Here is a 27,625-nt window from a genome sequence, read left to right on the forward strand (position 1 = left end):
TTAACTGTGACTCATAATGTTCCCAGGTAACCCACCTTTTTGACAATGGAGCCACTGTCTTCTTTGCTGTTTTCATGGCAGTCTGGGGTAAGTGTTCTACATTCGTATAACTTGTTCCCATCATCTGCTCTATGATATGTTCCTTTAAAGTCTGATTTTGGATATGAGAGGAAGAAGCTTGAGTAAATTCAGTTGTCTGTTGTATTAGACACAAGTCGATAAATAATTCATTTGGTTTATTTTAAAAGTGATGTTGTAGAGGAGAACATGTCTTATTTCTCTTAAGCCTTCAACAGTTTCATCAGCATTCCATTATTGGAGTAAAATTCACCTTCTGTTGGAGACAAAAATAAAGCCTATGGTATACCAAAAGGTCTGCTGACACCTGAATACCCATCTCAGTATATATAGGACTTTCTGTTGTGAGTAGAATCTTTTCATCTAATATGTGAGCACCCACCCCTAGGCTTCTTCCAGTTCTGGTCAAAATGACTCCTCATAAACAAGATCTACTCACAATACTGAATTGAGTCCTTCTAAATCACTTCAAGCCAATAGCCCTATAATAACAAGGTATGATGGAACATTCACTTAAAGAATTCCTTAGCCCAAAGAAGTTACTTAACCCACTTTTTGGTAAAATGGGTTTAATAATATCTTCCTAGTCAAATAATTATAGAGCTCTAATTTAATAGTATAGAAAAGAGTCAGAACAAATACATAATAAACGATGAATGGCGGTTACCTTTGGAGAGGAGGTTACCTTTCGCGGAAGGGTAGGTAGACAGTGATGAGAGTCAGGCCTTTTACACTACATATTTTCCGTTTGGTTTGAATTTTTTGACAATGATTATGCATTTTTTCTAGAACTTAAAAAGCCAAAATCTGAATTTTGAGGTTATAGAACTCTACTAACTCAAGCTTAGGTTCATGTTGTTCCTTATGTATGGAATGAATATCAGAATCTTTGCCATCTTTCAGGGCCTAGCTGAAGTGGCATCTTCTCCAGCCAGAAGATGTCTTCCTCCTTTGAATTTCCATACCATTTGGTTTATGCCATTCTTTGGGCACTGATAATGATTTGCATACACAATTTTTCTCCCCTAATAGATTCATGGTCCTCAAGGACTATTATGGTCATGGAAAACCTTATGCATTTCTTTTTAAGACAGAGATATTAATATTCATTAGATGGATGGATGGATAAATGTATGGATTGGGAAAAAAGAAGAGAAAGAGAAGAAAATTACCAAAAGAGTTTCTTTATAAGACAATAAATATGTTTAAATGGTCTCTTTGGCATGTAGAAATATAAAACCTTGTTTTCTTTGGGAGGTTTGTTCTAAGTATGTTATGTCTTCTTTACCTCGAGCTCTTCAAAAGCAAGTTGTCCCACCCACCGCAGCTCTGTTGAAGAAAAATTTTTGAACCCTATGACTCCAGCCCCTTTTCACCCAGTGGGCATTTGTCCCAAGAATAGTCAAACCATAGGTTGGTGAGTGTCATGAGAGAAGGTTCTGCCCAAACAGGAGCTGGCAATGCCACCCAGAGTCTTATTCTTAAGAATGTGGATTGGCAAATGTGGAGCGACACAAGAGAGTTAGCAGTAGAAACAGGCACTGAAAGATGCAGAGAGGGAAGAAACGGGAGGGAGGAAGGGAGAGAGGGAGATTGAGATTGACCAGCAGGTAGAATTGGGGACCAGGAGGAATTATGAGCAGGTTGAGTTTATGAGAAATTGAACCTAGAAATAAGCAGAAGCAAAGAACTAGTAGAAAAAATTAGAATAGAGGGTACAGAAGCCAACTGGTAGCCATCTGAGAGAAAATGCAAGACAATCCCCCAAGAGAAGCAAAGAAAGAATGTGGCCAAGTCATGTTATTAGTGGAGTATCAGGGTGAAGACCCAGGGTGTCTTGTGGCTGTAGTCTCTCAAGCTGCTGGCTTCCATATCCTGTCTGAATAGGTCCAGTCTTTTAATTCCCACGGGATTTCTGCCTCCCTTGGTGGACCTTGGGAAAGCCCTCACTATTTATGCTACCCCTTACTGCATCTCTTGCAAACAAAGGAAGGTAACCATAATAGAGTTTTGGTTACAGGAATGACCTCTCAGGTCAAGAATGTGTATCTGGCTTTTCTAGAACATATTAGTATTGGTAACCATGATCATGAAATATAATAAGACATCCAGTACTTCAACTTTGCCATGATCACAAATGAGGAGACTCTGGAAAATGTATTCATTTCCTAAATCAGTGGTTCCCAAACTTTTTCAAGTCATGACACATAGGAAATGATAATATTTGCACAGCATGCTGATGTCCATGAAGGAACCTGCTCATGGCCAGGGATAATACTGCCCTAAGAACCTTAGCCTCCCCCAAAACTGATGGGATTATCACCTCTGGCAGACCTATAATCCATTCCTGGCATACATATTGGGAAGCTCTGTTTTGGGCTACTGGTCTACTGTGTAATAGGTTAATACTTCTGTAGAGAGAGTGGTATTCAGAAGAATTAACACACAAAACTCCCTTATCCATTTCAGTGTTCCACCAATTTTACATATACTTTGGCTGAAATAATATTTTCTTCTCCCACAGTTACCCAGAAGTAAAATTCTGGTAGAATGATAATAGTCTATAAGGTAGAGGTTGTCATCTCCACCCCTCACCCAGTACCACCATTGTAAAGTGGATGGCATCCCTTTCTTGCAAGTTGAAATGTCTTATACTGGGGATAACAGACAGACTTTATTATTTTATCTCTGCCAACCTCAGTGGACTGGTAGTGATTGCCTGGAGCATGGAGGTTGCAAGTAGGTAGACTGGAGATCTGACAGTCCTTGTTCCTCGGAGGGCACTCAGTAAGAAGCTGATAGATGTTTTGTAATAACCTTTGAACAAAGGGAACATTTTAGGGCCATTCCAGGCAACGCAAGCCTGGAATAATTCATTTTCAGAATTGCTTTGTCTTCGTAGACAACTTATTACTTAAATCTTGTATTGTTCCCAGTTTGAGAAAAAGAATCATTTACCCCAGGTGTTTCTTTGTAGATAGGGCTTTGCCTTTTGCAGAAATCTAGAATAGCCAATAACAGTGATAATTAGAATAATAGCATACACTTATTGAGGGCTTACTATATTAAGCATTGTTCAGTATCATCTCAGTTAATCTGTATAGCAACCTTTGAGGAAGGGAATATTACTATTCCCATGTGATAGATGAGAAAATGGAGGCAGTAGCTAGAAAAAAGTGGTAAAGCCAAGAGTTAAACTAGACAAGCTTTTAGCTCCTCCACTCCACTGCTAGGACCATGTGCTGTCTGTAATCCTGTTTGCTTCTGTTTCACGGATCTGAACTTTAAAATAAAAGACTGTTACACTTGTCCCGAGCCCAGTATAAACATGTATCAGTTCTAACGGAGCTCGGTTTAATGGTCTCGGGATCATCCTTTACAGCTGACAAGTTACAACATTTAGGAAAACAAATGCACTTTATTTTCGGGAAATTGCTAGGTATGGAGATGATGAGAACAGATCTAAGGGGTTTACAAGTCCTCAGAAGGGATGGGGTTGGTGTGTCTGTTTTGTTGCCTTTTGCTTTGTATGTTCACCAGAGAAACAATAAGGCTCCATTTGGAAACAGTCTGTAGTTGCTGGAAGGGCCTTTGTGTGGGGTTAGAAATCTTGACAGAACTCCACCACCTTTGTTCCTGTTCACACTCGTGTGATGCAGGGCCTCCTAGGGACTATTCTGTGAGCCTAGGGCTTGAATCAGAGTGGCTCTTTCGTCAATGATCATTTTGGTTCAGAAAGATTCAAGGGACAGACAATTATGGTCTAAATTAGCTCTCTCCCTAGGGGAAAAAAAATGAGTCATTAGGGAGTTTGATACTGGCAGAGACTTGCCAGGAAGCATATTATCTCGCTGTTCTTTGTTTCTGTTTTCTTTTTTTCTTTTTTTTTCCTCTTTCAAGTGTTGCCAAAAATTAAATTATCCCCAGTAAACAAACAAATCGAGGTCCTCAGAGCTTTCCAATCAAAATCACAAGATTGTGGTTGTTTAAATGCAAATTCAAAGATTCTGCATATGGTCCCATCAGTAATTTAAGAACGAAGTATGTCTCATTTTTTGAAAATAAATTTTATAATAATTTGCCTTTTGTTTTTAGATATTTACACTAATTTTCATAATCTTATCTATATATCCAATGAAAAACGGTGATTGTATATTCAGAAAATGAAAATGTATACATTTACTAAATGCCTACTAGGTGTGTAGGTGCAGTCACATATGATACCTCATCAATTTCTCATAACCCACCAGGAAGAAATTCCTATCTCCATCTTATAGATGAGGATATTCAGGCTCAGAGAGGTTATGCAACTTACCTAAGATTACCCAGCAGCTGGTAAGTATGGAGTCTGGATTTTAAACCAGATTTCGTCTGCCAAACTCCGGAGTCATTCTGAAGTATGTCCACTGTGGCATTCACCTCCTATAGGATGTTATAAGATTTCATTACTCAGCAGACAGTGCATATTCACTGTCCCTTGGCACTGGGCATACCTAAAAAATGAGTAAGGTGTGATCTCTGCTTTCAGAAGTTGGTAATTATAATGCTAGGTGTTAAGTCCAATTTATAAAGATACAGTGAGGGTCCATGCAGCCAACTTCCTGAGGCAAAAAGGAAAAGCAGAAAAGCTTTTACCCAAGAATAGATATTGGAACCAAGTCTTAAATTTGCCAGGCAAATAAATGGAGTTGGGGGAGGTATGAATAACATTCTGAGCTGAGAACAGTGTGAGCAAAACTCTGAAAAGGAATGCTTAGACATTACATGTGCTAGGGACATAGAATGTGTCCTGGTTTCCTAGGGGGTGCTGGAACAATATACCACAAACTGGGTGGCTTAAAACCCCAGAAAGTTATCCTTTCACAGTTCTGGAGACTAGATGTCCGAAATCAAGGTGTCAACAGTGTTGGTTCCTTTGGGAGACCCTGTGTGGGAATCTGTCCCATGTGTCTCTCTTAGATTCTTGTGCTGGCCAGCAAACCTTGGCATTCCTTGGCTTGGAGAGAACATGGCTCCAATCTCTGCCCCCCATCTTCACCTGCATTCTCCTCGTGTCTCTGTTGTCTTCACATGGTGGTCTTCTTATATAAGTACATGAATCATATTAGATTAAGGGCCCACCTTACTCCAGTATGAACTCAACTAGTTAATCTGCAGTTATTTTATTTCCAAATAAGGTGACATTCTGAGGTTGGAGCTTAGGACACCAACATATTTTTTTGCAGGGGGGACACAATTCAGCCATAAAAGAGTATATGTTGAAGCCTGAGTTCTGTTTATCACACAACATCTGTACCACAACAGAGAACCATGGCTTCACCCTGTAGGCAGCAGAAAGCCAGCTGAAGTTGTAAACTGGGGAGTGACATCATCAGTTGTGTTTGGGAAGCAACTGTGGCAACAGTGTGGGGAGGGGTGAAAGTGGGGACCAATAGGTAGCAGGTAGCCACTAAGAAGGCTGTTCCAGTGCTCAGTTAAAACATCATGCAGAATTGTGTGTCAGGGAAGATCTTAATTACAGAATAAAAAAATATATATTGGGCTTCCCTGGTGGCTCAGTGGTTAAGAATCCGCCTGCCAATGCAGGGGACATGGGTTCGAGCCCTGGTCAGGGAAGATCCCACATGCCACGGAGCAACTAAGCCTGTGCACCACAACTACTGAGCCTGTGCTCTAGAGCCTACGAGCCACAACTACTGAGCCCACGTGCCACAACTACTGAAGCCCACATGCCTAGAGCCCATGCTGTGCAACAAGAGAAGCCACCACAATGAGACGCCCACGTACTGCAACGAAGAGTAGGCTCCGCTCACTGCAACTAGAGAAAGCCCATGCACAGCAACAAAGACCCAACGCAGTCACAAATAAGTAAAGATAAATAAATTTTTTAAAAAACAAATACATTATAAACATATATAAACATAAACATATACATAAATATATTTTCCTTGCTTTAGTTGTTTGTGACAGACAAAAATTGGAAATAACCTAAATATCCAACAATAGAATGGTTAAGGAAATTATAAGTAGCCATTAAAAATCATCTTTCCAAGCATATAATAATGTAACACAAAGCTATATTTAACTTTTTTTAATATAGGATACAAAGCATACAAATAAAGTGTGATTTCAGGTATAGAAGCGTCACCGAGTCCAAAGTCCTACTGCTCACTGCATGACAGGCCAATAAATCGAGAGATGATATACTGGGGCAAAGAATAGTGACTTTATTCAAAAAGCCAGAAGACTGAGAAGATGGTGGACTGGTGTCCCAAAGAACTATCTTGCCTGGATTTCGATGCTAGTTTCTTTTGTAGAACAAAGATGGGGGAGGTGAGGAGGAAGAATAAAAAAGGCTATAAGTCATTGTAGATATTTCCTAGTTCTGGACAGACTCTGGAAGGGGATGTGTTAATTTCTTCTTACTTGCAGCCATTCACAGTTGGGCCTGGTCAAAATGTTTCCTGTGAGCTAAACAAAGGTATTTTATATTATATTAATGGTGGTGTCCTCTGGGTGATAGGATGATAGGACATTTTTATCAGTTTTAGTTAGGTATAATTCACATAAAATAAAATCCAGTGATTTTAAGTGTACATTTTGACGTTATGTCAAACATATATAGTCATGTAACCGTCACTGTAATGATGACACAGAACATTTTCATTTTCCAGAAAGTTTCTTCAAGCCTCTGAAATCAGCCCCTTGGCAACCTCAAACGTGCTTTCTATCACTATAGTTTACTCTGTTCTAGAATTGCATACAAATAGAGTCTTTCAGTATTTAGCATTTTGTTTCTGGCTTCTTCCACTAAGATTAAAGCTGTTGAGATTCATTTATATTGTTGCATATGTTGGTAGTTTGTTCTTTATAGTATTCCATTGCCTGAAATATACCAAAATTTGTTTATTCATTTTATCCATTTGTTTACCCAAATGTTGATAAACATTTGGATTCAATCCAGTTTTTAGCTATTATGAATACAGCTGAGACTTAACGGCTATTATAAAAATTTTTTGCACATTTGCATAAAAGTCTTTGTATTTATTTCTCCTGGGAAAATAATTAGGAGTGGCATTGCTGGATCATAGAATAAGGGAATGTCTAACTTTATAAAAAATTGTTTTCTGAAGTAGCTGTGCCGTTGTGCATTCCCAGTAGCATTATATGAGAGCTCCAGGTGTTCCACATCCTCACAAACACCTGAAATTATTAGTCTTTATAATTTTAGTCATCCTAGTGGGTACATAGTGTTATCCCATTGTGGTTTTAATTTGCATTTCCCTGATGACTAGTGATGTTGAACATCTTTCCGTGAGCTTGTTTGCAATCTGCACATCTTTAGTGAAGTGTTTGTTCAAATGCCCATTTGTTATTGGGTTGTTTGTCTTCTTATTTTTAAGTTAAAAGAGTTATTTATATAATCCGAGAAGTCCTTTAGCATACTATGTTTGCAAATATTTTTCCCAGTTCGTGGCTTTCATTTTTATGTTCTTAATGGTATCTTTTAAAAAGCAAGCGCTTGCAGGGAGATCAGCTCGGTGCTTTGTGACCACCTAGAGGGGTGGGGTAGGGAGGGTGGGAGGGAGGGAGACGCAAGAGGAAAAAGATATGGGAACATATGTATATGTATAACTGATTCACTTTGTTATAAAGCAGAAACTAACACACCATCGTAAAGCAATTATACTCCAATAAAGGTGTTAAAAAAATAAAATAAAAAATAAGAATAAAAATAAAAAGCAAGTGCTTGGAATTCACTGGCAGTCCCGTGGTTAGGACCTCATGCTTCCAACTGCAGGGGGCACAGGTTTGATCCCTAGTTGGGGAACTAAGATCCCACATGCCTTGTGCCATGGCCAATAAATAAATAAATAAACAAATAAATAAATAAATAAAAAGTTTAAAATGAAAAATAAATAAAATAAAAGGCAAGAGTTTTTACTTTTGATATATTCCAATTTAATTTTTTCTTTTATTTTGTGATTTTTGTTTTTTTAAGAAATCTTTGCCAAACTCAAGGTCCCTAAGATTTTTTTCTAGAGAGCTTGTAGTTTTAGAACATATATTTAGGTCCATGAGTTATTTCAAGTTGATTTTTGTATATAGTGTAAGGTAAGGGTCAGATCCATTTTTTTTGCATATATGGATATCCAGTTGTTCCAGTACTACTTGCTGAAAGATTATCCTTTTCTTCCTTGAATTTTCTTGGCATATTTTGGTTGAAAATCAGTTGGCCATGTATAGGTCTATATGTGAAATTTTTTTCTGTTTGATCTATATGTGTACTTTTATGTAATAACACTGTGTTGATTATTATAGCATAATAGTAAGCTTTGAAATCTTCCTCTTTTAAAAAATTGTTTGGTCTGCTTTAGGTCCTTTGCATTTCCATATAAATTTTAGAATTAACTTGTCAATTTTTACCCTCCAAAAATGCTGATATTTGATTGTGATTTAGTTGAATCAATAAATCAGTTTGGGAATACTGAAGACTTACTATCAAATATTTCTACCCATGAATGTCATTTAGCTTTTCATTTATTTAATTTCTTTAAGCAATGTTATGTAATTTCCAATGTACAGGTCTTGCATGTTCTTAGAAAATTTTCCAGAATCATATTGTCTAGTACTCCAATTACATGTATGTTAGACCGCTGAATATTGTCCTACAGGTTACTTATACTTTGGTTACCCTTTTTCATTCTTTTTAGTCTTTGTGTTCTCCAGGCTCCTTTTTATATTGTTTCTGTTGATTTGTCTTCAGGTTCACTGATCTTTTCTTCTGAAAAAGCTAATCTTCTGTTAATCCTATCCAGTGTATTTTTCTTTTCCTGTCTTGTATTTTTCATCTCAGATTTTAATCAATTGGATCTTTTTGTATATTTTATCACTTTCCCCATTGTGTTCAGGTTTTTATCTACCTTCTTGACATATGAAGCATATTTATAATACAGTTGATTCTTGAACAGCACAGATTTGAACTGCACAGGTCCACTTATATGCAGATTTTTTTTCAATAAATATGTACTGCAGTACTATATGATCAGCAATTGGTTGAATCCACAGATGTGGAACTGCTGATACGGAAGGCCTACTATAAAGTTATATGTGAATTTTTCAACTGCATGGGGGTTGGCACCCCTAACCCCCACATTGTTCAAGGGCCAACTGTAGTTGTTTTGTCATCCTTGCTCTATCATTTCTAGGCTGTCAGTCTGAGATTGATTGAATTTTCTCTTAGTTATAGGTTTTATTTTCCTGCTAATTTGCATTCCTGGTAATTTTTTATTCAGTGCTGGAAAGTGTTGAGTTTTGGGGTTTTGTTGTGTTTCTTTAGTGCTGGACTTTGTTCAGGCATGCAGTTAACTAACTTGCAGCCCTGTTTGATCCTTTTGAAACTTGTGTTTAGCTTGTTTATTGTAAGTCCAGAGACTTACAATAGTCCACAACTAAGGCATCACCTGTATTAGGCCTCTTATAATACCTATGTATTATAGTACTCTGCATTCTGACTAGTGGGATTGTGAACTACTTCTGGCCCTCTGTGAACTCTGAGGATTGTTTAGCTACCAAGCAGCCTCATGTAGTTTCACCCTATGCATGTCAAGAGTAGAGGGGACCTTGTTGCTGATATTGCAGCTTTCTTTTAGTATAGCTCCTTCCTTCCTGGTATTCTGCCCCATAGATAATTGCCAACTCACCCTCCCTACTCAATCTCTGTCTCCCCAGCTCAGTAAGACCACTAGGCCCTGTTTTTCTTCTCCCTGCCTGAACTGTATCCTGGGAACTGCCTAGAAGCAATGAGTTGGTATGCTCCTAGGGCCCACCTCATTTATTTCTTTCCTCTCGGTGTCACAGGTTTGCACTGTCTCTTGTCCAGTGCTGATAACAGCTATTTCTTATATTGTAGTAGTTAATCCTCATGAGTGGAAGCGAAAGTCCTCAGCCTGCTGCAGTTTAATGGCTTCTTATAGAAGGGAAGCATATGCTCAGACAAGGACTCAGAGAATTGTGGTTCCCTGGAGAAACTGCCATGATCCATGGTGTCTCCTAGGCAATACCAGTTCAGAAACACTGTTGGAATACCCAGAGCTAATCTGACCTGGGGATACAGACTCTTCTAAACTCTGCAAACACCAGTGCATAAGCTAGTATGTGAAAATACAGGTATATGGTAGTGAATATTATTTTATAATGACCATCACATTATTCCTCTGTCAGGAAACTTGGGAAACCAAATTAATCACCATATGTTGTTTGAGCATGGGAATCAGTACAGCTAGCAAAATCCCTAGAACATTAAAAGAATGCAATTAATAATTGTTAAATGAACAAAAGAGGGGAGCAAGAACTATTTTTTTTCTGCTTGATTAATCATTCTTATCCCATGTCAGGATACCTTTCTAATATCTACATTAGATGAAACTACCAAATTTTTGTTCTTAGGCCCTTGTTTTTCCTCAGCTACCCTTGTTTTTCCCCTATCTGGACACACTGACTTTCTCCAGAAGAGGTCCCAATGCCAGTAATAGTTTCAGCTTCTTAAAATGGAGTCACATTCCTGTCCTTCCTGGATCCTGAGATTACCCTCATCTTGGCATTTTAGAGTGTTTCACAAACTCTCTAGTCACTCATTTATATTCATTTGCATTATTACTTCCAATGGCCTACCTCAAATGTTGCAAATTAGCAACCCATAAAAATATTCTGTTTGGTTTTCACCAATTTTTAAAATATATGAATAAACTCTTAACATTTTAAAATTGAGATAGTCCATGTGAAAATACATTTTCATAGTTCCTTTTGAAAAATTTGAAGAACTTGCCACAGCAGAATCAATGAGAACTGAGAAAAACCTACCACTTTACATGGTGCATACACTTCCCAATTTGTCCCAAACCCCACCACTCCCTATTGATGGCTTCTTCCAGGTTTTGTACTGATCTGACCCATTTAGCATTTGAGTTTGTGACTTCTAACTAAGCTCACTCATTGTGTGAAGATTTTACAAGTTAAGCTCTCAGGATGTGACTTATTCCTTTATTTCTAGGTTCTTGAAAAGCACATCATTTAAACTCCTCTGCTCTACCCAGCATGGCTCTCATTCAGATTCAGTGGAAAAGTCAAAAGCTTTCCAGACAAGCAAAAGCTAAGAGAATTCAGCACTACCAAACCAGTTTACAACAAACACTAAAGGAACTTCTCTAGGCAAGAAACACAAGAGCAGAGAACAAAAGAGGAAGGGAAGAAAAAGACCTATAAAAAAAAATTAAGAAAATAACAATAGCAACATACATATCAATAATTACCTTAAATGTAAATGGATTAAATGCTCCAACCAAAAGACATAGACTGGCTGAATGGATACAAAAAACAAGACCCATAGATATGCTGTCTACGAGGGACTCACTTCAGGTCTAGGAACACATACAGACTGAAAGTGAGAGGATGGAGAAAGGTATTCCATGCAAATGGAAATCAAAAAAAACTGGAGTAGCAATATTCATATCAGACAAAATAGACTTTAAAATAAATTCCTCATTTCTTCCTCCAAATGAACATTCTCAGAAAGTTATAAAGGACTGAAAAGATGAAATCTGTTAGTATTATTAATTTTACTTTTAAAAATTAAAATTAGCATTGGGAAAAAAATGACTGAAGATGTGTATGAAGTAAGTCATTCTGCTTTCCTAGGAAGTAAGAGAATCATCTTGACCAGGTTTCTGAAAATGCTTTGAGTCATCAGACAGCAGGTCATCATTCTGAAATTAAAATCATAAGTACTCACTCATAGGTACTCCTCATTTTATTCCTGGCCAGAGCTCAATTCTTCTTTTTCTCCAAACAAATGGAACATAATCTTTTCTCAAGGAAAGACGTTAGACCGTAGGATCTTTAAGCTCCTTGTTTTTTCAAAAATAAGAAAAATGCCTTTAAAATGGTTTTCTGGGATTAAACATAATTTTCCTCTGGACTACCAGTGCAGACATTTTTAAAGTGAAGAATCAAATTAGGCCTCTCAATACCTATTATGTTACCAGAGGGCAAAAATTGGCAGCATTGTATCCCTAGTAGCTTTGGGAATAAGTGTGGACTTTTCCAGGCCTCCCAGAAGAGTATAGATCCGAGAGAAGGATACAGAGCTAATGTCAGGCTCCCACAGTGAACCTATAACCCTGGGGCACAGCACTTCTGATTTATAACTAGTTTCAGCTCCTGTGGTTGGGAGAGTAGGCTTTCTTTGTCTTCCTTTGTCTCTCTTTTTGGCTTTTCCCATTTCAGTAGAAGTTAAAGCTCTCAGATTAGAGTGTGGGCTCCTAGCTAGGAGTCATGTAGTTAGCACCTCTGGCTCCTACTCTAAATGCCAGTTGTGCCCCTAGTCCTTGTAACAGCCCAAACATCCCTGTTGTGGGTTGCATTGTGTCCCCCCAAAAAGGATATGTTGAGGTTCTAACTCCTGATACCTGTGAAAGTGACCTTATTTGGAAATAGGGTCTTTGAAGATGTAACGAAGTTAAGAGGAGTCCATACTGGATTACCAGTGTGACTGGTGTCCTTATAAGAAGAGAAAACAGGGACACAGACACTCACAGGGGAGAATGCCATGTGAAGACAGAGGTAGAGGAGCAGTACCTCTGCAAATCCAGGAATGCCAAGGATTATGGGAAACCACAAGAAGCTAGGGGAGAAGCATGGAACAGACTCTCCCTCAAAGCTTCCAGTAGGAACCAACCCTGCTAACACCTTGATTTTGGACTTGTAAGCTCCAGAACTGTGAAAAACTAAATTGCTACTGTTTTAAGCCAAAAAAGAGGCAAATCAAGTTCAAATCTCAGTTCTGTTTTTTACTAGCCTTGTGAGTTCTCTGTACCTCAAATTTTTCATCCATAGAATAATGAAAATAATGCCAAACTTTACAAGCTTTTTAGAAAATAAAGATTAGTACCTAAGATGTAATAAATACTTACTATACAGTAACTAAATAAATGGTACAGTATTTCAACCCTGCCATGGAAGTTAAGATATGCAGCTGAAAGAGGAGATTTCCCTGCATAGGTCTCTATAAATGCCTTAGGAAGATGATGAAAGATAGTTATTCAATGGGTTTTTTTCTAACTAGAATGTTAATCATGGCTATACTTTCCAGAAAAATCCCTATATCAGTTAAGATGAGTAAAGTTAGCTGCCGTAATATACTAACTGCAAAACCTTGATGCTCAGTAGAACCCACAAACTTAAAACCCAATCAGGTGTTCCTGGTTGTCAGATAGCCTTCTACCTGGTCATCCAAGTACTCAAATTCCTTCCATCTCATGGTCCATCCTCTTCTAGATCCTCAGAGTTCTCTCCATTCATCAAGCAAAAGGAGATAAGAAGCATAGGGAGGATACACCTACTTCTTAATTCCTCAGCCCAAAAGTGACGCACATCACTTCTACTTACTTTTCATTGGCCAAAATTTGGCTCATGGCCACATATAACTGCAGTAAACCTGGGAGATATAATCGCACTATGCTTAGAAAGATGATAAATGGTTTCAGTAAATGCATAGGAGTCAGCCACAAACCATAATTATTCTATTTAAGAAAATGATAATAGAGTGTGGCCTGCCGAACACTCTATGTCATATCTTCCTTTTGTGTCCCTTATGGGCTGCATGTGACAAACTTCTCAACTGTGTGTGATTCGGAGCCAAGAGTGTCTTGCTATTTGAACACTAGCCTACCTGAACACTAATCCTGACCCTGTCTGCACTGACAGAAGTCTCAGAATTTCCTAATGTGTCAACTACTGTTGTGAGAGGATTGTTGTTTGAGATTGGCATTAACATCTCAGGTGAACTTGTTTGTGGGTAGATCAGGTAGAAGTACAGGGTGGAGAGTTGGGCACAAGCAGGGTCCTTAGGATCCTTGTATCCTGGGCTGGTAACAGGGCTTTATTTTATGGATGATGTGACTTTATTGACGAACCCCCGCTCGGAGACCTGGTTAGATTGGGGTTTAGAAAAATCATTAGCAGCATGGAAAGATAGATTGGAATCTAAGAAGTTCAAAATGCTAGCAGTAAGTAGCTGAGAAAAAGGAAATTTGGGGGCCAAATTCTTGTGGAAATAATTGCATATATTAGAAAATGTTGACAAAACACGTCAGAATGTTCAGTCTTTTGAGAATCAATATATAAAATAAATATACTTTTTAAAAATTTTGTTTAAAGATATTTTCATGTGGACCAGTTTTAAAGTCTTTATTGAATTTGTCACAACGTTGCTTCTGTTTTATGTTTTGGTTTTTTGGCCCTGAGGCATGTGGGATCTCAGCTCCCCAACCAGGGATCGAATCCACACCCCCTGCATTGGAAAGGCAAAGTCTTAACCACTGGACCGCCAGGGAAGTTCCAAAAGAAATATACTTTTAATCAAACTTAATCATAGTACTGGGCAGTATAAAAGAAAGATATAATATAAAGATATATATATAGATGGATACATATACGTATAGCATAAGCCAGCTTCAAAGGAGACAAAGAGGAAAGTGTGAGCTCATGACATAAGGCAGCATATAACTTACCACACCCAAAGCACATGGGCTCCCAGAGCTGTGTATTTAGACAAAGGACTTAAATCATGGAGTTATGAGGGTGGGGGGTTGGAGCTTTGCCTTGAGAAGAGATCACCTATATTGGTTTGATTACATCCTAGTTCATACATAGAGATAGAAGCATATTCCTCCTCAGATGAATGGGGATTTTCACACAAAGACATAAGAAAATGGCAGCTGCACAAACAATTCATTTCTTCTTCTCATCTTCCCAAGTTCTAGAATGGAAGAGAGGAGAGGATTATTGGCTGAAGAAGGGAATTACTGCTTCGAGTTTCTTTCTCCTTGAGGCAGGGTTCAGCACATGCTGGGGAGAAGGAAGCTGGTGGAATAATTCTTACAGCCACTGGCTTGTCTTGGAAATCAGTTCCTACAGACGAGAACCACAGATGGGTCAATGGGGCTTGTTGGGAGCAGCAACAGCCTATAAGACAGACTGGATGTGTATCCTGTGGCCTTAGGCCATCCCAGCATGACCCCCGAGCAAGCCTTTCTGAGGCCAAGGGATCCAAAGCTTTTCTTCTTACAGAGAAAAGCCACACATTCAAGGTTTGGCTGCCTTGTCTCTTCAAGGCTAGGAGGGACTCTGGAGACCAAAGAGAGAAAATCAATAAAGTGGCATTTGTTTGAAGGGCCAGAGGACCTAGTCAAGGAGATGTTTCAGGGACCCCATGCAAGGAAAAGATAATTTGGTGAGGCAGAGGGCAAATGTGCAGAAAGAAGTTAACACAGCAGGCCTGCCTTAGAGAGTCCTGCTTTACAGGGCTGGCCCGTGGCTGGCATCTGGGAACTTAAATTTCAGGAGAGTTTCTACCACCCTAACTGCTAAGAGTAACTTGTTTTACATTTGAAACGGTTTGCTCAAACATTATGGTTTGTGCTGAATACCTACCTGATTTTTTGTGAGGCTTGGGAATTTTGGAATGTGCTAGGCAAAGGATGTCTGTGTGACCAGCCCCTGATAAAAACCCTGGGCACTGAGTTTCTAATGAACTTCCCTGTTAGACGACATTTCACGTGTTGTCACAACTCATTACTGGGGAATTAAGTACATGCTGTGTGACTCCACTGGGAGAGGACTCTTGGAAGCTTGCACCTGGTTTCCACCAGACTTCACCCCATGTGCCTTTTCCCTCTGCTGATTTTGCTTTATATCCTTTCACTGTAGTAAACCTTAGCCATATGTACCACTATATGCTGAGTCCTATGAGTCCTCCTAGTGAATCATCAAGACTGGAGGTGGTCTTGGGAACCCCTGACACAATAAGACTCCTGGCAAGGATTCCAGTGGAAAATAGCTGCTCAGTTTTTGGCACTTTTCTTTCTTCATTTTTAATTGGAGTATAGTTGATTTACAATGTTGTGTTAGTTTCAGGTGTACAGCAAAGTGAATCAGTTATACATATACATATATCTATTCTTTTTTAGATTCTTTTCCCATATAGGTCATTACATAGTATTGAGTAAATTTCCCTGTGCTATACAGTAGGTCCTTATTACTTATCTGTTTTATATATAGTAGTGTGTATATGTCAATCCCAATCTCCCAATTTATCCCTCCCCCCTTTCCCCCTGGTAACCATAAGTTTGTTTTCTACAGCTGTGACTCTGTTTTGGTTTTGTAAATAAGTTCATTTGTACATTTTTTTTTAGATTCCATATATAAGTGATATCATGATATTTGTCTTTTCTCTGTCTGACTTACTTCACTCAGTATGACAACCTCTAGGTCCATTCATGTTGCTGCAGATGGCATTATTTCATTCTTTTATATGGCTAATATTCCATTGTATATATATATACAATGTATATATATTGTAATGTATATACAATATTCCATTGTGTATATATATATATATATATATATATATATATATATATATATATATATATATATATCTCTTTACTCCTCCGTCAATGGACATTTAGATTGCTTCCATATCTTGGCTGTTGTAAATAGTTTGGCACTTTTATTAACCTCCAAAGACATATGTTTGTTTCCATTTCCCACTTCTAGAATTAAGCACTTGATTATTTTAGGCGTGACTTTCTTAACGACTATACTCTGAATTTTTCAGATTTTAGAGAGGCACTGTGGTACATATATCATATATTCTATAATACCCCATGAGGTCTGGGAAGTACCCCATATTCAAATACATTAATATGGCTGCTTTCAACGTATGTGTACTCTCACTAAGAGGGATAAATGAAGACTTTGAGTAGCCTCACCTCAGTCGAAGTCACAGCTTGCCACAAGATGAATTTGTGCCAAACTTAGGGGAAGAAACATACAATTTTTAGAGCATTTTGAATTTTGCCATTGCGAATAGGGATTATATTGCCATCCCTCATTTGCTTAGCAGGAAATTGAGAATTAGAAAAGTGAATTCGTTTGTCAGTGATAGCACAGCTTGTATCTGAACTGGATTTCAAATCTAGGAATTTCTAGGTCACAAGCCAGAGAGCTCTTAACTATTACCCTATACTGTCTTTCCAGTTACTTATTTTTAAACATGTCTTCTGTGTCCGAATACCACTAATAAGGAGGTAGTGTGAGAGCAAGGGGGAGTAGAAAAGAAGGAAGTAGTTGTCTCTCTTTGGAATGGACATTTGGATGTTTACCTTACCCCATGAAACTGATTCCAAATATATGACATATTTTTCTCTTTTGAAGTCTGACTACACAGCAAGGCCCAATAGAGATGGTTAACAATTACCTCTCCTAGGATATCTCTGTGATATCCTTAGTTGCAGTCATCCTCTGAGTGAGTAGCTGAGTGTATGTGTTCCCTCATTGGGCTTGTGACTTCCAAGGCAGCAGGAATGTGTCTAGATTATTTTTTGATCTCTCTATCATTTTATAATGCTCAACAATTCACTTGTGTTGATATTTTTAAATTAAACTGAGTAGAAAGTTACTTTGGCTAAATGAGGATCACTCCCAGCTTTACCTGGGTAGGGAGTCCAGCAGGTTGGGAAAGGTTCTTAACAGAATTTACACACTTTTGCCTTCAATGTGACAATAAAGAGATGGTTTGGAGAAAAGAGAAGCAACAGGACAGCTTCCTCCAACAAAACAGCTTCCTTCAGTAAAATAGGAAGATACAGTCTACACAGATATTTATCCTGAGGGGAATTTGGGGGACAAGGGATCACTGGCAATCAAATACATGTGAACTGCTAGGCTTTGCTTTTCCTTTTCTGCCCCTCACTTTTCAAATGATGTTGGTAACCTAGTTTTCTGTATTCTTACATCTCAGGAGCTTCGTCATTCTAGTAAGTCTGCTCTGCTGTGACTTGCAAATCAGCTTAATTTAAATCTCTAAGTTTTCATTGTGTTTGACACAGACTTAGTAATTCTCAGAAAATGATCCTTGTTAAATAAAGTTTATCTAGAAATTCTGATATTCAAGAATGCTTACACAAACTGTCATTCTTTACAATGGCTTCATTATCCATTGGCACAGTTAAAGGCATTGTTTTATTTGAAAATGTCTGCCTTTCTCTGCTTGTTCCAGCGACAGTTTTCCTGGAGTTTTGGAAAAGACGGAGAGCAGTAATTGCTTATGACTGGGATTTGATAGACTGGGAAGAAGAGGAGGTTTGTATCATTTACCTCAATTTTCTTTTTTAAAAAAAGCCGATAACCAAGAAATACACAGTCCCTCTTGAGTCATCGCTCTCTGGCCTGTGATGGAAGTCAGGTTGATTCATAAAACATTTTTTATACCTGTCTTTATAGGAAATTTCAAGAGGAATTAAAAAAAAAAGCACACAACGTTTTGATTTCTTAGTGGAGTAAAATTCCATGACTAAGTAAAGCATTTCACTTGTAGGTAGAGGCATCAGAAGAATTGGTAGTAAGATTTGTTTAGTTTCCTTAAATATTATCCATTCTCTTTACTTTATCAGAAGGAGAATATTAGCTTCACAATTGTAGGCACATGGAAGCAGACCTCCTAAGTACTCCAAGGAAATGGTTCTGTGAACTCTACAGGACCCTGGACAGTGACCAGATGTGCACAGGCTCAGTAGTGTTCCCCTAAGTGATAAATACTGAGGGGAAACCACTCCTCAAACAGCCTCTTTGGTGGATGTGGCTAAAAGCAGGACCAGCTCTAGATAAAACCGTCCAGGAGAGGTAAATTCAGTCCCACAGACTTCACTTTCTCAGCATGTCACTCTCCCTTTATCCCCTTCTAGGCCAATACACCATGCCCTTTCCTAACCCGTGTCTGGTCTTTATCCTCTCTCTCCTTGCCCCATTCCTGTCAGAAGTCTCGAGGACCCATGGGTGGGTTTGGTCACCATGTGCCCGGCCTGAACTCCCCTTCCCTTCCTCTCATCTATTATCTCCTACCTCTCCTGAGTACCATTTCCTCAGAGCCTTGCTGGGCCAGTAAATCAAATACACTAGTCATATATGATATGATAATGGGTATCAATGGGTGTTTTCCTTCCCAGAGACACAGATATATATTTTTATAAATTAAAAGGAATCTTCTGTAAACATAACTGAGAATTTTAGCCCTGGGATAGGCTTGGTGGGGGAGATAATTTTGAGGGGAGTGTTTTTTCCTTCAAATCATGCCTCGTGGATGGCTGCCTTTTCTCCTCACACCCATGAACACATTTGGGTAGTTTTTAAATCTAGAAATGATACTGGGATTCTCAGCAATCCCTGTTCTTGTGATGAGGCCTCTCTCATGCTTTTATAAGCATGCATTCTCTAGAAAATGGTTTTCTGAGTTGGAAGAGACTGCCCAGGTGACTTCTGGGGGCTACCAGCCACAGCCAGGCTGCATTCAAGACTTCCTCCTGCGTGGAGCTGTTCTGGTTTTTGTTACACGTGTTTATGGGAGTGGCTTTCGAGTGGGATGGAAAATGCTCTTTCCTGGGAAGCCGAGTCACCACTAAGCAGCTGTGTCATCTAAGACAAATTACTTCATCTTCGTTTTCATTTATAAAGAAAAATGTTTCTAAATTTTCCCCTTTCAGCTATAAAGTAGGGCATTAAATAATTTTGACTAAACCAGTCTAAAGTCACTGTTGGCCCTTGTGGTAGGCCCACACTGTGAGTACCCTTAGGGTAAACATGTCCCTTCAGAAGTCTAGACCTTCTGAACTCCCAGCCCTGTTAAAAAGCGTGGAGTGCTGAACCCTGCCTTCACTCAGCACACCTGTGTACAGGAACTCACGTCAGGGGCCACGTGCAATTCTATTTCTGTTTGGGATTCATTGTAGAAATGCCTCTTACTTCTAGCCTGTGGTTCTCAGCTTGCTGTACAGAAGAGCCCAGACATGCTGCATGCCTTCTTCAGGGGTAACCCAGGATGTTACTTTGCTAGGGCCGCCGTAACAAAGCGCCACTGACTGGGTGGCTTAAGCAAAAGAAGTTGACTGTCTCACAGTTTGGAGGCTAGTCTGAGATCAAGGTATTGGCAGGGCTGGTTTCTTCTGAGGGCCGTGAGGGAAGGGTCTGTTCCCAGTCTCTCTCCTTGCTCCCTGTATCTTCACATTGTCTTCTCTCTGTGCATGTCTCTGCCTAAATTTCCTCTTCCTATAAGGAAACTAGTCATGTTGGATTAAGGTCCACTCTAATGACCTCATTTTAACTTAATTACATCTGTAGAGACCCTGTCTCCAAATATAGACACATTTTGAGATACTGAGGGTTAGGACTTCAACTTATGAATCGGGGGGTGGGGTGGGGACACAATTCAGCCTGTAATACCCAGGATGACAGGTCTGGCTCCATGACTGGCCTCATTTTCTGGATGATTAACTCAGTGACCCTTGATGACACTTATAGCCTAATGAATTGAGTTTCCCAAAGAAGCAGAATATTCTAGATCTGTTTATATCCTGAAGTGTAACTACCTAAAATAAAGGAGGCAGAGGCTGTTTACAACTGTATCTCCCCCTGACCTTCCCCATTACCTGCCACTGTGTAAAGTCAGCATTGGGCTTATCCTGCAGCAGGAGACGGGCTGCCCTTCCTCCTACACAGGGAGGCCACTACCAGACTGTGCCCATCCTCCATAATCTCTCTTCTGTCAGCTCCTTCTTTGCTTTCTGTCAGTACCTTCATCTAAGTCTTGAGTGTTTCTGCCTGGACTAACTCAGTCTCCACTGTACCAGAGTTTGTGCTTATTTTCCCTCCTCTTCCAAGACACTCATGTAGAACAAGTTCTTAATTAATCAGAATGACTTCAAAATACCGTTGTGCTGATTATCTTTTCCTAATCCCATAATTGCTTTTTAGTCAGAAACTTTTCACACTGGATGGGACTCAACTCAATGAAATGAAATCTCAGCTTGATTTAGAATTAGAGGAACCTTGATTTTATCTGGATTTGAAAGGTATTTACCTTGTTTTCAATACTAATTAAGAATACATTTCAAGTCCCTCCCATGAAAAAACTTGCACAAGCCTCTTAGATACCCTCATCCACCAGAGGGCAGACAGCAGAAGCAAGAAGAACTACAGTCCTTCAGCCTGTGGAACAAAAACCACATTCACAGAAAGGTAGACAAGATGAAAAGGCAGAGGGCTATGTATCAGATGAAGGAACAAGATAAAACCCAGAAAAACAACTAAATGAAGTGGAGATAGGAAACCTTCCAGAAAAAGAATTCAGTTAATGACAGTGAAGATGATCCAGGACCTCAGAAAAAGAATGGAAGCAAAGATTGAGAAGATGCAAGAAATGTTTAACAAAGACCTAGAAGAATTAAAGAAGAAACAGAGATGAACAATACAATAACTGAAATGAAAAATACACGAGAAGGAATCAATAGCAGAATAACTGAGGCAGAAGAACAGAAGAGTGACCTGGAAGACAGAATGGTGGAATTCACTGCCACAGAACAGAATAAGGAAAAAAGAATGAAAAGAAATGAAGACAGCCTAAGAGACCTCTGGGACAACATTAAATGCAACAACATTGGCATTATAGGGGTCCCAGAAGGAGAAGAGAGAGAGAAAGGACCCAAGAAAATGTTTGAAAAGATTATAGTCGAAAATTCCCTAACATGGGAAAGGAAATAGCCACCCAAGTCCGGGAAGTGCACAGAGTCCCAGGCAGGATAAACCCAAAGAGAAACATGCAGAGACACATAGTAATCAAATTGACAAAAATTAAAGACAAAGAAAAATTATTGAAAGCAACAAGGGAAAAACGACAAATAACATACAAGGGAACTCCCATAAGGTTAACAGCTGATTTCTCAGCAGAAACTCTACAAGCCAGAAGGGAGTGGCATGATATATTTAAAGTGATGAAAGGGAAGAACCTACAACCAAGATTACTCTACCCAGCAAGGATCTCATTCAGATTCAACAGAGAAATCAAAAGCTTTACAGACAAGCAAAAGCTATGAGATTCAGCACCACCAAACCAGCTCTACAACAAATGCTAAAGGAACTTCTCTAAGTGGGAAACACAAGAGAAGAAAAGGACCTACAAAAACAAACCCATAACAATTAAGAAAATGGTAATAGGGACAGACATATAGATAATTACCTTAAACGTGAATGGATTAAGTGCTCCCACCAAAGACACAGGCTTGCTGAATGGATACAAAAACAGGGCCCATATATATGCTGTCTACAGGAGACCCACTCTTCAGACCTAGGGACACATACAGACTGAAAGTGAGGTGATGGAAAAAGATATTCCATGCAAACAAAAATCAAAAGAAAGCTGGAGTAGCAATTCTCATATCAGACAAAATAGACTTTAAAATAAAGACTATTACAAAAGACAAAGAAGAACACTACATGATGATCAAGGGATCAATCCAAGAAGAAGATATAACAATTATAAATGTATATGCACGCAACATAGGAGCACCTCAATACATAAGGCAACTGCTAACAGCTCTAAAAGAGGAAATTGACAGTAACACAATAATAGGGGGACTTTAACACCTCCCTTACACCAGTGGACAGATCATCCAAACAGAAAATAAGGAAACACAAGCTTTAAATGACACAATAGACCAGGTAGATTTAATTGATATTTATAGGACATTCCATCCAAAAACAGCAGATTACACTTTCTTCTCAAGTGCACATGTAACATTCTCCAGGATAGATCACATCTTGGGTCACAAATGAAGCCTCAGTAAATTTAAGAAAATTGAAATCATATCAAGCATCTTTTTTGACCACAATGCTATGAGAATTGAAATCAGCTACAGGGGAAAAAAAAAAAACGTAAAAAACACAAACACATGGAGGCTAAACAATACATTGCTAAATAACCAAGAGATCACTAAAGAATCAAAGATGAAATCAAAAAATACCTAGAGACAAATTACAACAAAAACACAATGATCCAAAACCTATGGGATGTAGCAAAAGCAGTTCTAAGAGGGAAGTTTATAGCAATACAAGCCTACCTCAAGAAACAAGAAAAATCTCAAACAATCTAACCTTACACCTAAAGGAACTAGAGAAAGAAGAACAAACAAAACCCAAAGTTAGCAGAAGGAAAGAAATCATAAAGACCAGAGCAGAAATAAATGTAATAGAAACGAAGAAAACAATAGCAAGGATCAATAAAACTAAAAGCTGGTTCTTTGAGAAGATAAACCAAATTGATAAACCATTAGCTAGACTCATCAAGAAAAAGAGGGAGAGGACTCAAATCAATAAAATTAGAAATGAAAAAGGAGAAGTTACAACAGACACCACAGAAATACAAAGCATCCTAAGAGACTACTACAGGCAACTCTATGTCAATAAAGTGGACAACCTGGAAGAAATAGACAAATTCTTAGAAAGGTATAAGCTTCCAAGACTGAACCAGGAAGAAATAGAAAATATGAACAGACCAATCACAAGTAATGAAATTGAAACTGATTAAAAATCTTCCAACAAACAAAAGTCCAGGACCAGATGGCTTCACAGGTGAATTCATTTAGAGAAGAGCTAACACCCATCCTTCTTCAACTCTTCCAAAAAATTGAGGAAGGAACACTCCCAAACTCATTCTATGAGGCCACCATCACCCTGATACCAAAACCAAAGGTACTACAAAGAAAGAAAATTACAGACCGGTATCACTGATGAATATAGATGCAAAAATCCTCAACAACAACAACAACAAAAAGAATACGTTTCAAACCTATGGTTAAGGGTGAATGACATCTATAAGAGCTTATTAAAAAATAGATGCACCATGTTTTTAACTGCCTAAATCAAAAAATTTAAAAATTGTAGAAAACTAAGAATTATATTATAACTCACAAAGCGAATTCTGAACATTTTGCTGTTCAGAAGCTTTCTTTGTCCTGGTGTCCACATCACTCCCCGGTAATAAAAGTAAAAGCTTATTAGTTGTTTCAAACCACTAGGGACAGGACAAGTTTGTCCCTTTTCTCATTCTCAGTTTCTTTCTTCAAGTATAGTTTAAAAAGATAATAGAGACACTTAACTATTAGTCTAAATTACATAGCCTTGATGATAAAAAGTCTAGATCACCATTCTGCAGATTTTCTTTAAGTGGCCGGTTTCCAAGCCCATGTCATTGACCGTGGCATTTGTTGACTCAGTTTTCCTGTGGGGTAAAATGATTTTTTTCTTATTGTCTGAACAGTTCTTCAGTACATAAAAATGTGTCTGCTTGTTCTTTAGGAAGAAATACGGCCCCAGTTTGAAGCCAAGTATTCCAAGAAAGAGCGGATGAATCCCATTTCGGGAAAACCAGAACCGTATCAAGCATTTGCAGATAAATGCAGCCGACTTATTGTTTCTGCATCTGGAATATTCTTTATGGTCTGAAACTTTTTTACAAAACTCTTTCTTTCATAAAGTACAAACCTGTAGCATGGTAACAACAATAATCATATCAAGTGTTTGGATATATTTTTGCACGTTCTGTTATTTAGTCCTCACAACCATTCTACATGGTGGTCAGGGATGGCATTGCTGGCTGCATTTTACAGGTGGGACAACTGAGACTCCAGAAGGGTAAAGAGCTTGCCCAGATTAGCCAAGAAATAGACAAGAGCTCAGATCCTCTAATCTGCTGTTGTTTGCATTTGTCTCTCTATGTCATAATGAAAGGAACTAAAACTATGAGATAGTATTAATACCTACAGCAGTGTTTTTCAAACATTTTTTTACAATGCCCGTACAGTAATAAATACAAACGTTGTCATAACCTAGTATATACTACGCAAATAGATGTGTAAAACCGAATATGGTAATTGAAACAATGTTCATCTTTACAATATGCAAGGAACTCTGATTTTTTTTGCTTTATTACAGTCTATTTTTTAATAGACTGTATGTAGCCAGCTATAACTCCCAAACATTTATTTCACTAATGATTATACAAGTTTGCAAAACACTAATTTGAAGCTGGATCGTTAGCTTTTCCTAAAAAGAAGTCGTTTTATGATCAACTTTGACCCTGTCAATTACTGAACAAAACATATGCAAATATGTCAGAAATGTCATTTTAGACAGGAAAGGATGGTTAAGATCCTCCTTTCCTCTTTTCAAATAGCAAGTGTTTGTAAGTATATATCCTAGTTGGTTAGACTGGGAAGGACAAGACAATAGAAAATTCAGACAGTCTACCCCCCGTAGCCAGAAAGGAACTGAGCCCAGTGTCCCTCGGCTCAGATCAAGACTCAGATCCGTGCCCTTCTACAGATGCTGCTTTGATAGCAATTGTGTCGGGCCTTGCCTGCTATAAGTGCATCCACATTTATTGTTTTGGGGTTTGTTTCTCACGACAAGACCTAAGGACATAAGTTCTCCTTGTTCTACAGATGTGGTAGATCATAGAGGTAGAAGCCACGGAAAGAACAAGCTATGTGCCCAAGGTCACACTGCTAGCTCGTAGCTGAACCAGGACTCAGACCTAACTTCTGACTCTGAGTCCAGTGAACTTTCCATTCTACCACATTGCCACCCTTGTCTATAATTCAGTGTCGTTCTCACCTGTCTCCCTATCAGCAGCTCCAGGATTCAGACACGGGCAATTTTTGTTTCTTTGTTTTCTATTATTATTACTACTACTTTAGCCAGTTCAGCTAGGGCTCATACCTGAGCTTTTAGAGCATGTCACTCATAGCAAGCCAGAAATAGAGTCTGTGAGAAACACAGAAAAAGCTTCTATAAAGAAAGGAATCTCTAAGTTGGCAGACGCTGTCCTGAGGCCCAGCTTTAAGATCCAGTTTTTGACGACTATGTAAGCTAAGGTCTCTGCTCAAAGACATATTAAGCAAGTCATCTAATGAAAGCCACAAAACTTTTTGGAATCTCAAATTCCCATTATTCATAGAGAGAGAAGATATGCCATATTCTTCTCAAACACCATGAAATGTTCAGAGGAAGATGCCTCAGTTCAGTCTGTGTATATATCTGATAGATAAGAGTATGCACCTCTCACAGGCTTCTTCAGCAACAAATAACTGAGCACTTGGCATGATACTAAGTTGCTGCAGAAATGACAGTTACCATCCTTACCCAGATGGAGCTTACCATCTAAGTGGGAGAGACTAGCAATAATCAAACAAATTGTTAGAAATTATAAGTTGTCTACTGAAAGAAGAGTACCCTATAACAAAAAAAAAAGCCTGGGGGGTGGAGTGGGCATTCATGAAAAGCATTAATTATGAAGAGTACCCTATAACAAAAAAAAAGCCTGGGGGGAGGAGTGGGCATTCATGAAAAGCATTAATTATGAAGAGTACCCTATAACAAAAAAAAAGCCTGGGGGGAGGAGTGGGCATTCATGAAAAGCATTAATTATGAAGTAGTTCTTGAGCTGAGATGTGAAGAATGAGTTAGGTATTAACTAGACTGCGTGAGAGTGTGTGTGTGTGTGTGTGTGTGTGTTTGGCAGGGGAATGGGTGGATCAGCATTTTGGGCAAAGGAAATGGTCTTGAAGATTAAGGCTGCTTAGCCCATTGGAAACAATAAGGAAAGGTCTAGAGTCTCCAGAGGAAGGGGAAGAACACTCAGTGGTGCTGGAGAGACTCTTCCAGGCCACCATAAGGGCTTTGCTTTTATCCTAAAAGGAAGCCAATAAATAGTTTTAAACAGAAGAGTGACACGATAAGATTTCCAGCATAAATATTTGTTCATTTGCTCAATCTGATATTCTGTTTAATAAAGTGTTACCCCATAGCCTAACGGTTTATCAGCTCTCAAGTTCTGTGGCTTTTCTATTTGGATAACAAAGAACGTACAAACAGACAAGAGAAAGCGTCAACCACATGAAAAGTGTGCATTTTGTTGTGGTGTCTTGAGTCAGGACCACTGCTGCTTTATCTCGTTTCCTCATCCGAGGATTTTCCATTTGGCGGGAGCCCCTTCCTGCAACATTCCATCACAGTGCTCACTGGGTGTCCTCTGTCTTCCTGCCAGATCTGCGTGGTGATCGCCGCCGTGTTTGGGATCGTCATTTACAGGGTGGTGACCGTCAGCACTTTCGCTGCCTTTAAGTGGGCGTTAATCAGGAATAATTCTCAGGTTGCAACCACAGGGACTGCCGTGTGCATCAATTTCTGCATCATCATGCTGCTGAACGTGGTAAGTGAGCTGCAAGGTAAGTAGTCAAATGGATAAAATGTGTGTGCTACAGGTGAGTTTTCTTCTGTTTCTAAAGGGACCTGGCCTTAGAGAGGCTGGTCAATTATGTGGCACTTATGGCCTGGCTGCAAAGTGCCTGGCATAAGGTGTACTCATCTGGGGATACAGAAGGCTTGAGTCAAATCTGGCCTCCAGGATTTTCTACAATGTAAGACTGGGCAAGGCACTTACCCTCTCTGAACCTCAGTTCCCTTATTTATCCAGTAAGATAACACTGTATACCTCTTGGGGAAATTTAGAGAAAAAATATATTTTAAAGGCCCAGCTCAGACTCCGTGACATAGCTCAGTAGTGTTGGTTCCTGTTTCCTTTTGCTTCTGAACGATG

The 27,625-nt window shown here is 38.9% G+C and overlaps 1 protein-coding gene across 1 annotated transcript in view; it reads left to right on the forward strand.

Annotated features, from left to right (window-relative positions):
* The window catches only part of ANO4 (anoctamin 4), a gene marked incomplete at both ends in the record, with an annotated part of 446,527 nt that overhangs the window by 352,573 nt on the left and 66,329 nt on the right, over window positions 1-27,625 (forward strand). Inside the window, 4 exons of the mRNA XM_082666182.1 lie at window positions 27-87; window positions 18,200-18,282; window positions 24,325-24,465; window positions 27,074-27,238. Of these exons, the coding sequence (XP_082522308.1) occupies window positions 27-87; window positions 18,200-18,282; window positions 24,325-24,465; window positions 27,074-27,238 (450 nt within the window). The remainder of the gene's footprint in view (window positions 1-26; window positions 88-18,199; window positions 18,283-24,324; window positions 24,466-27,073; window positions 27,239-27,625) is intronic.

Source organism: Grampus griseus (assembly GCF_964374135.1).
Source record: "Grampus griseus genome assembly, chromosome: 11".
Classification (NCBI taxonomy): domain Eukaryota; kingdom Metazoa; phylum Chordata; class Mammalia; order Artiodactyla; family Delphinidae; genus Grampus; species Grampus griseus.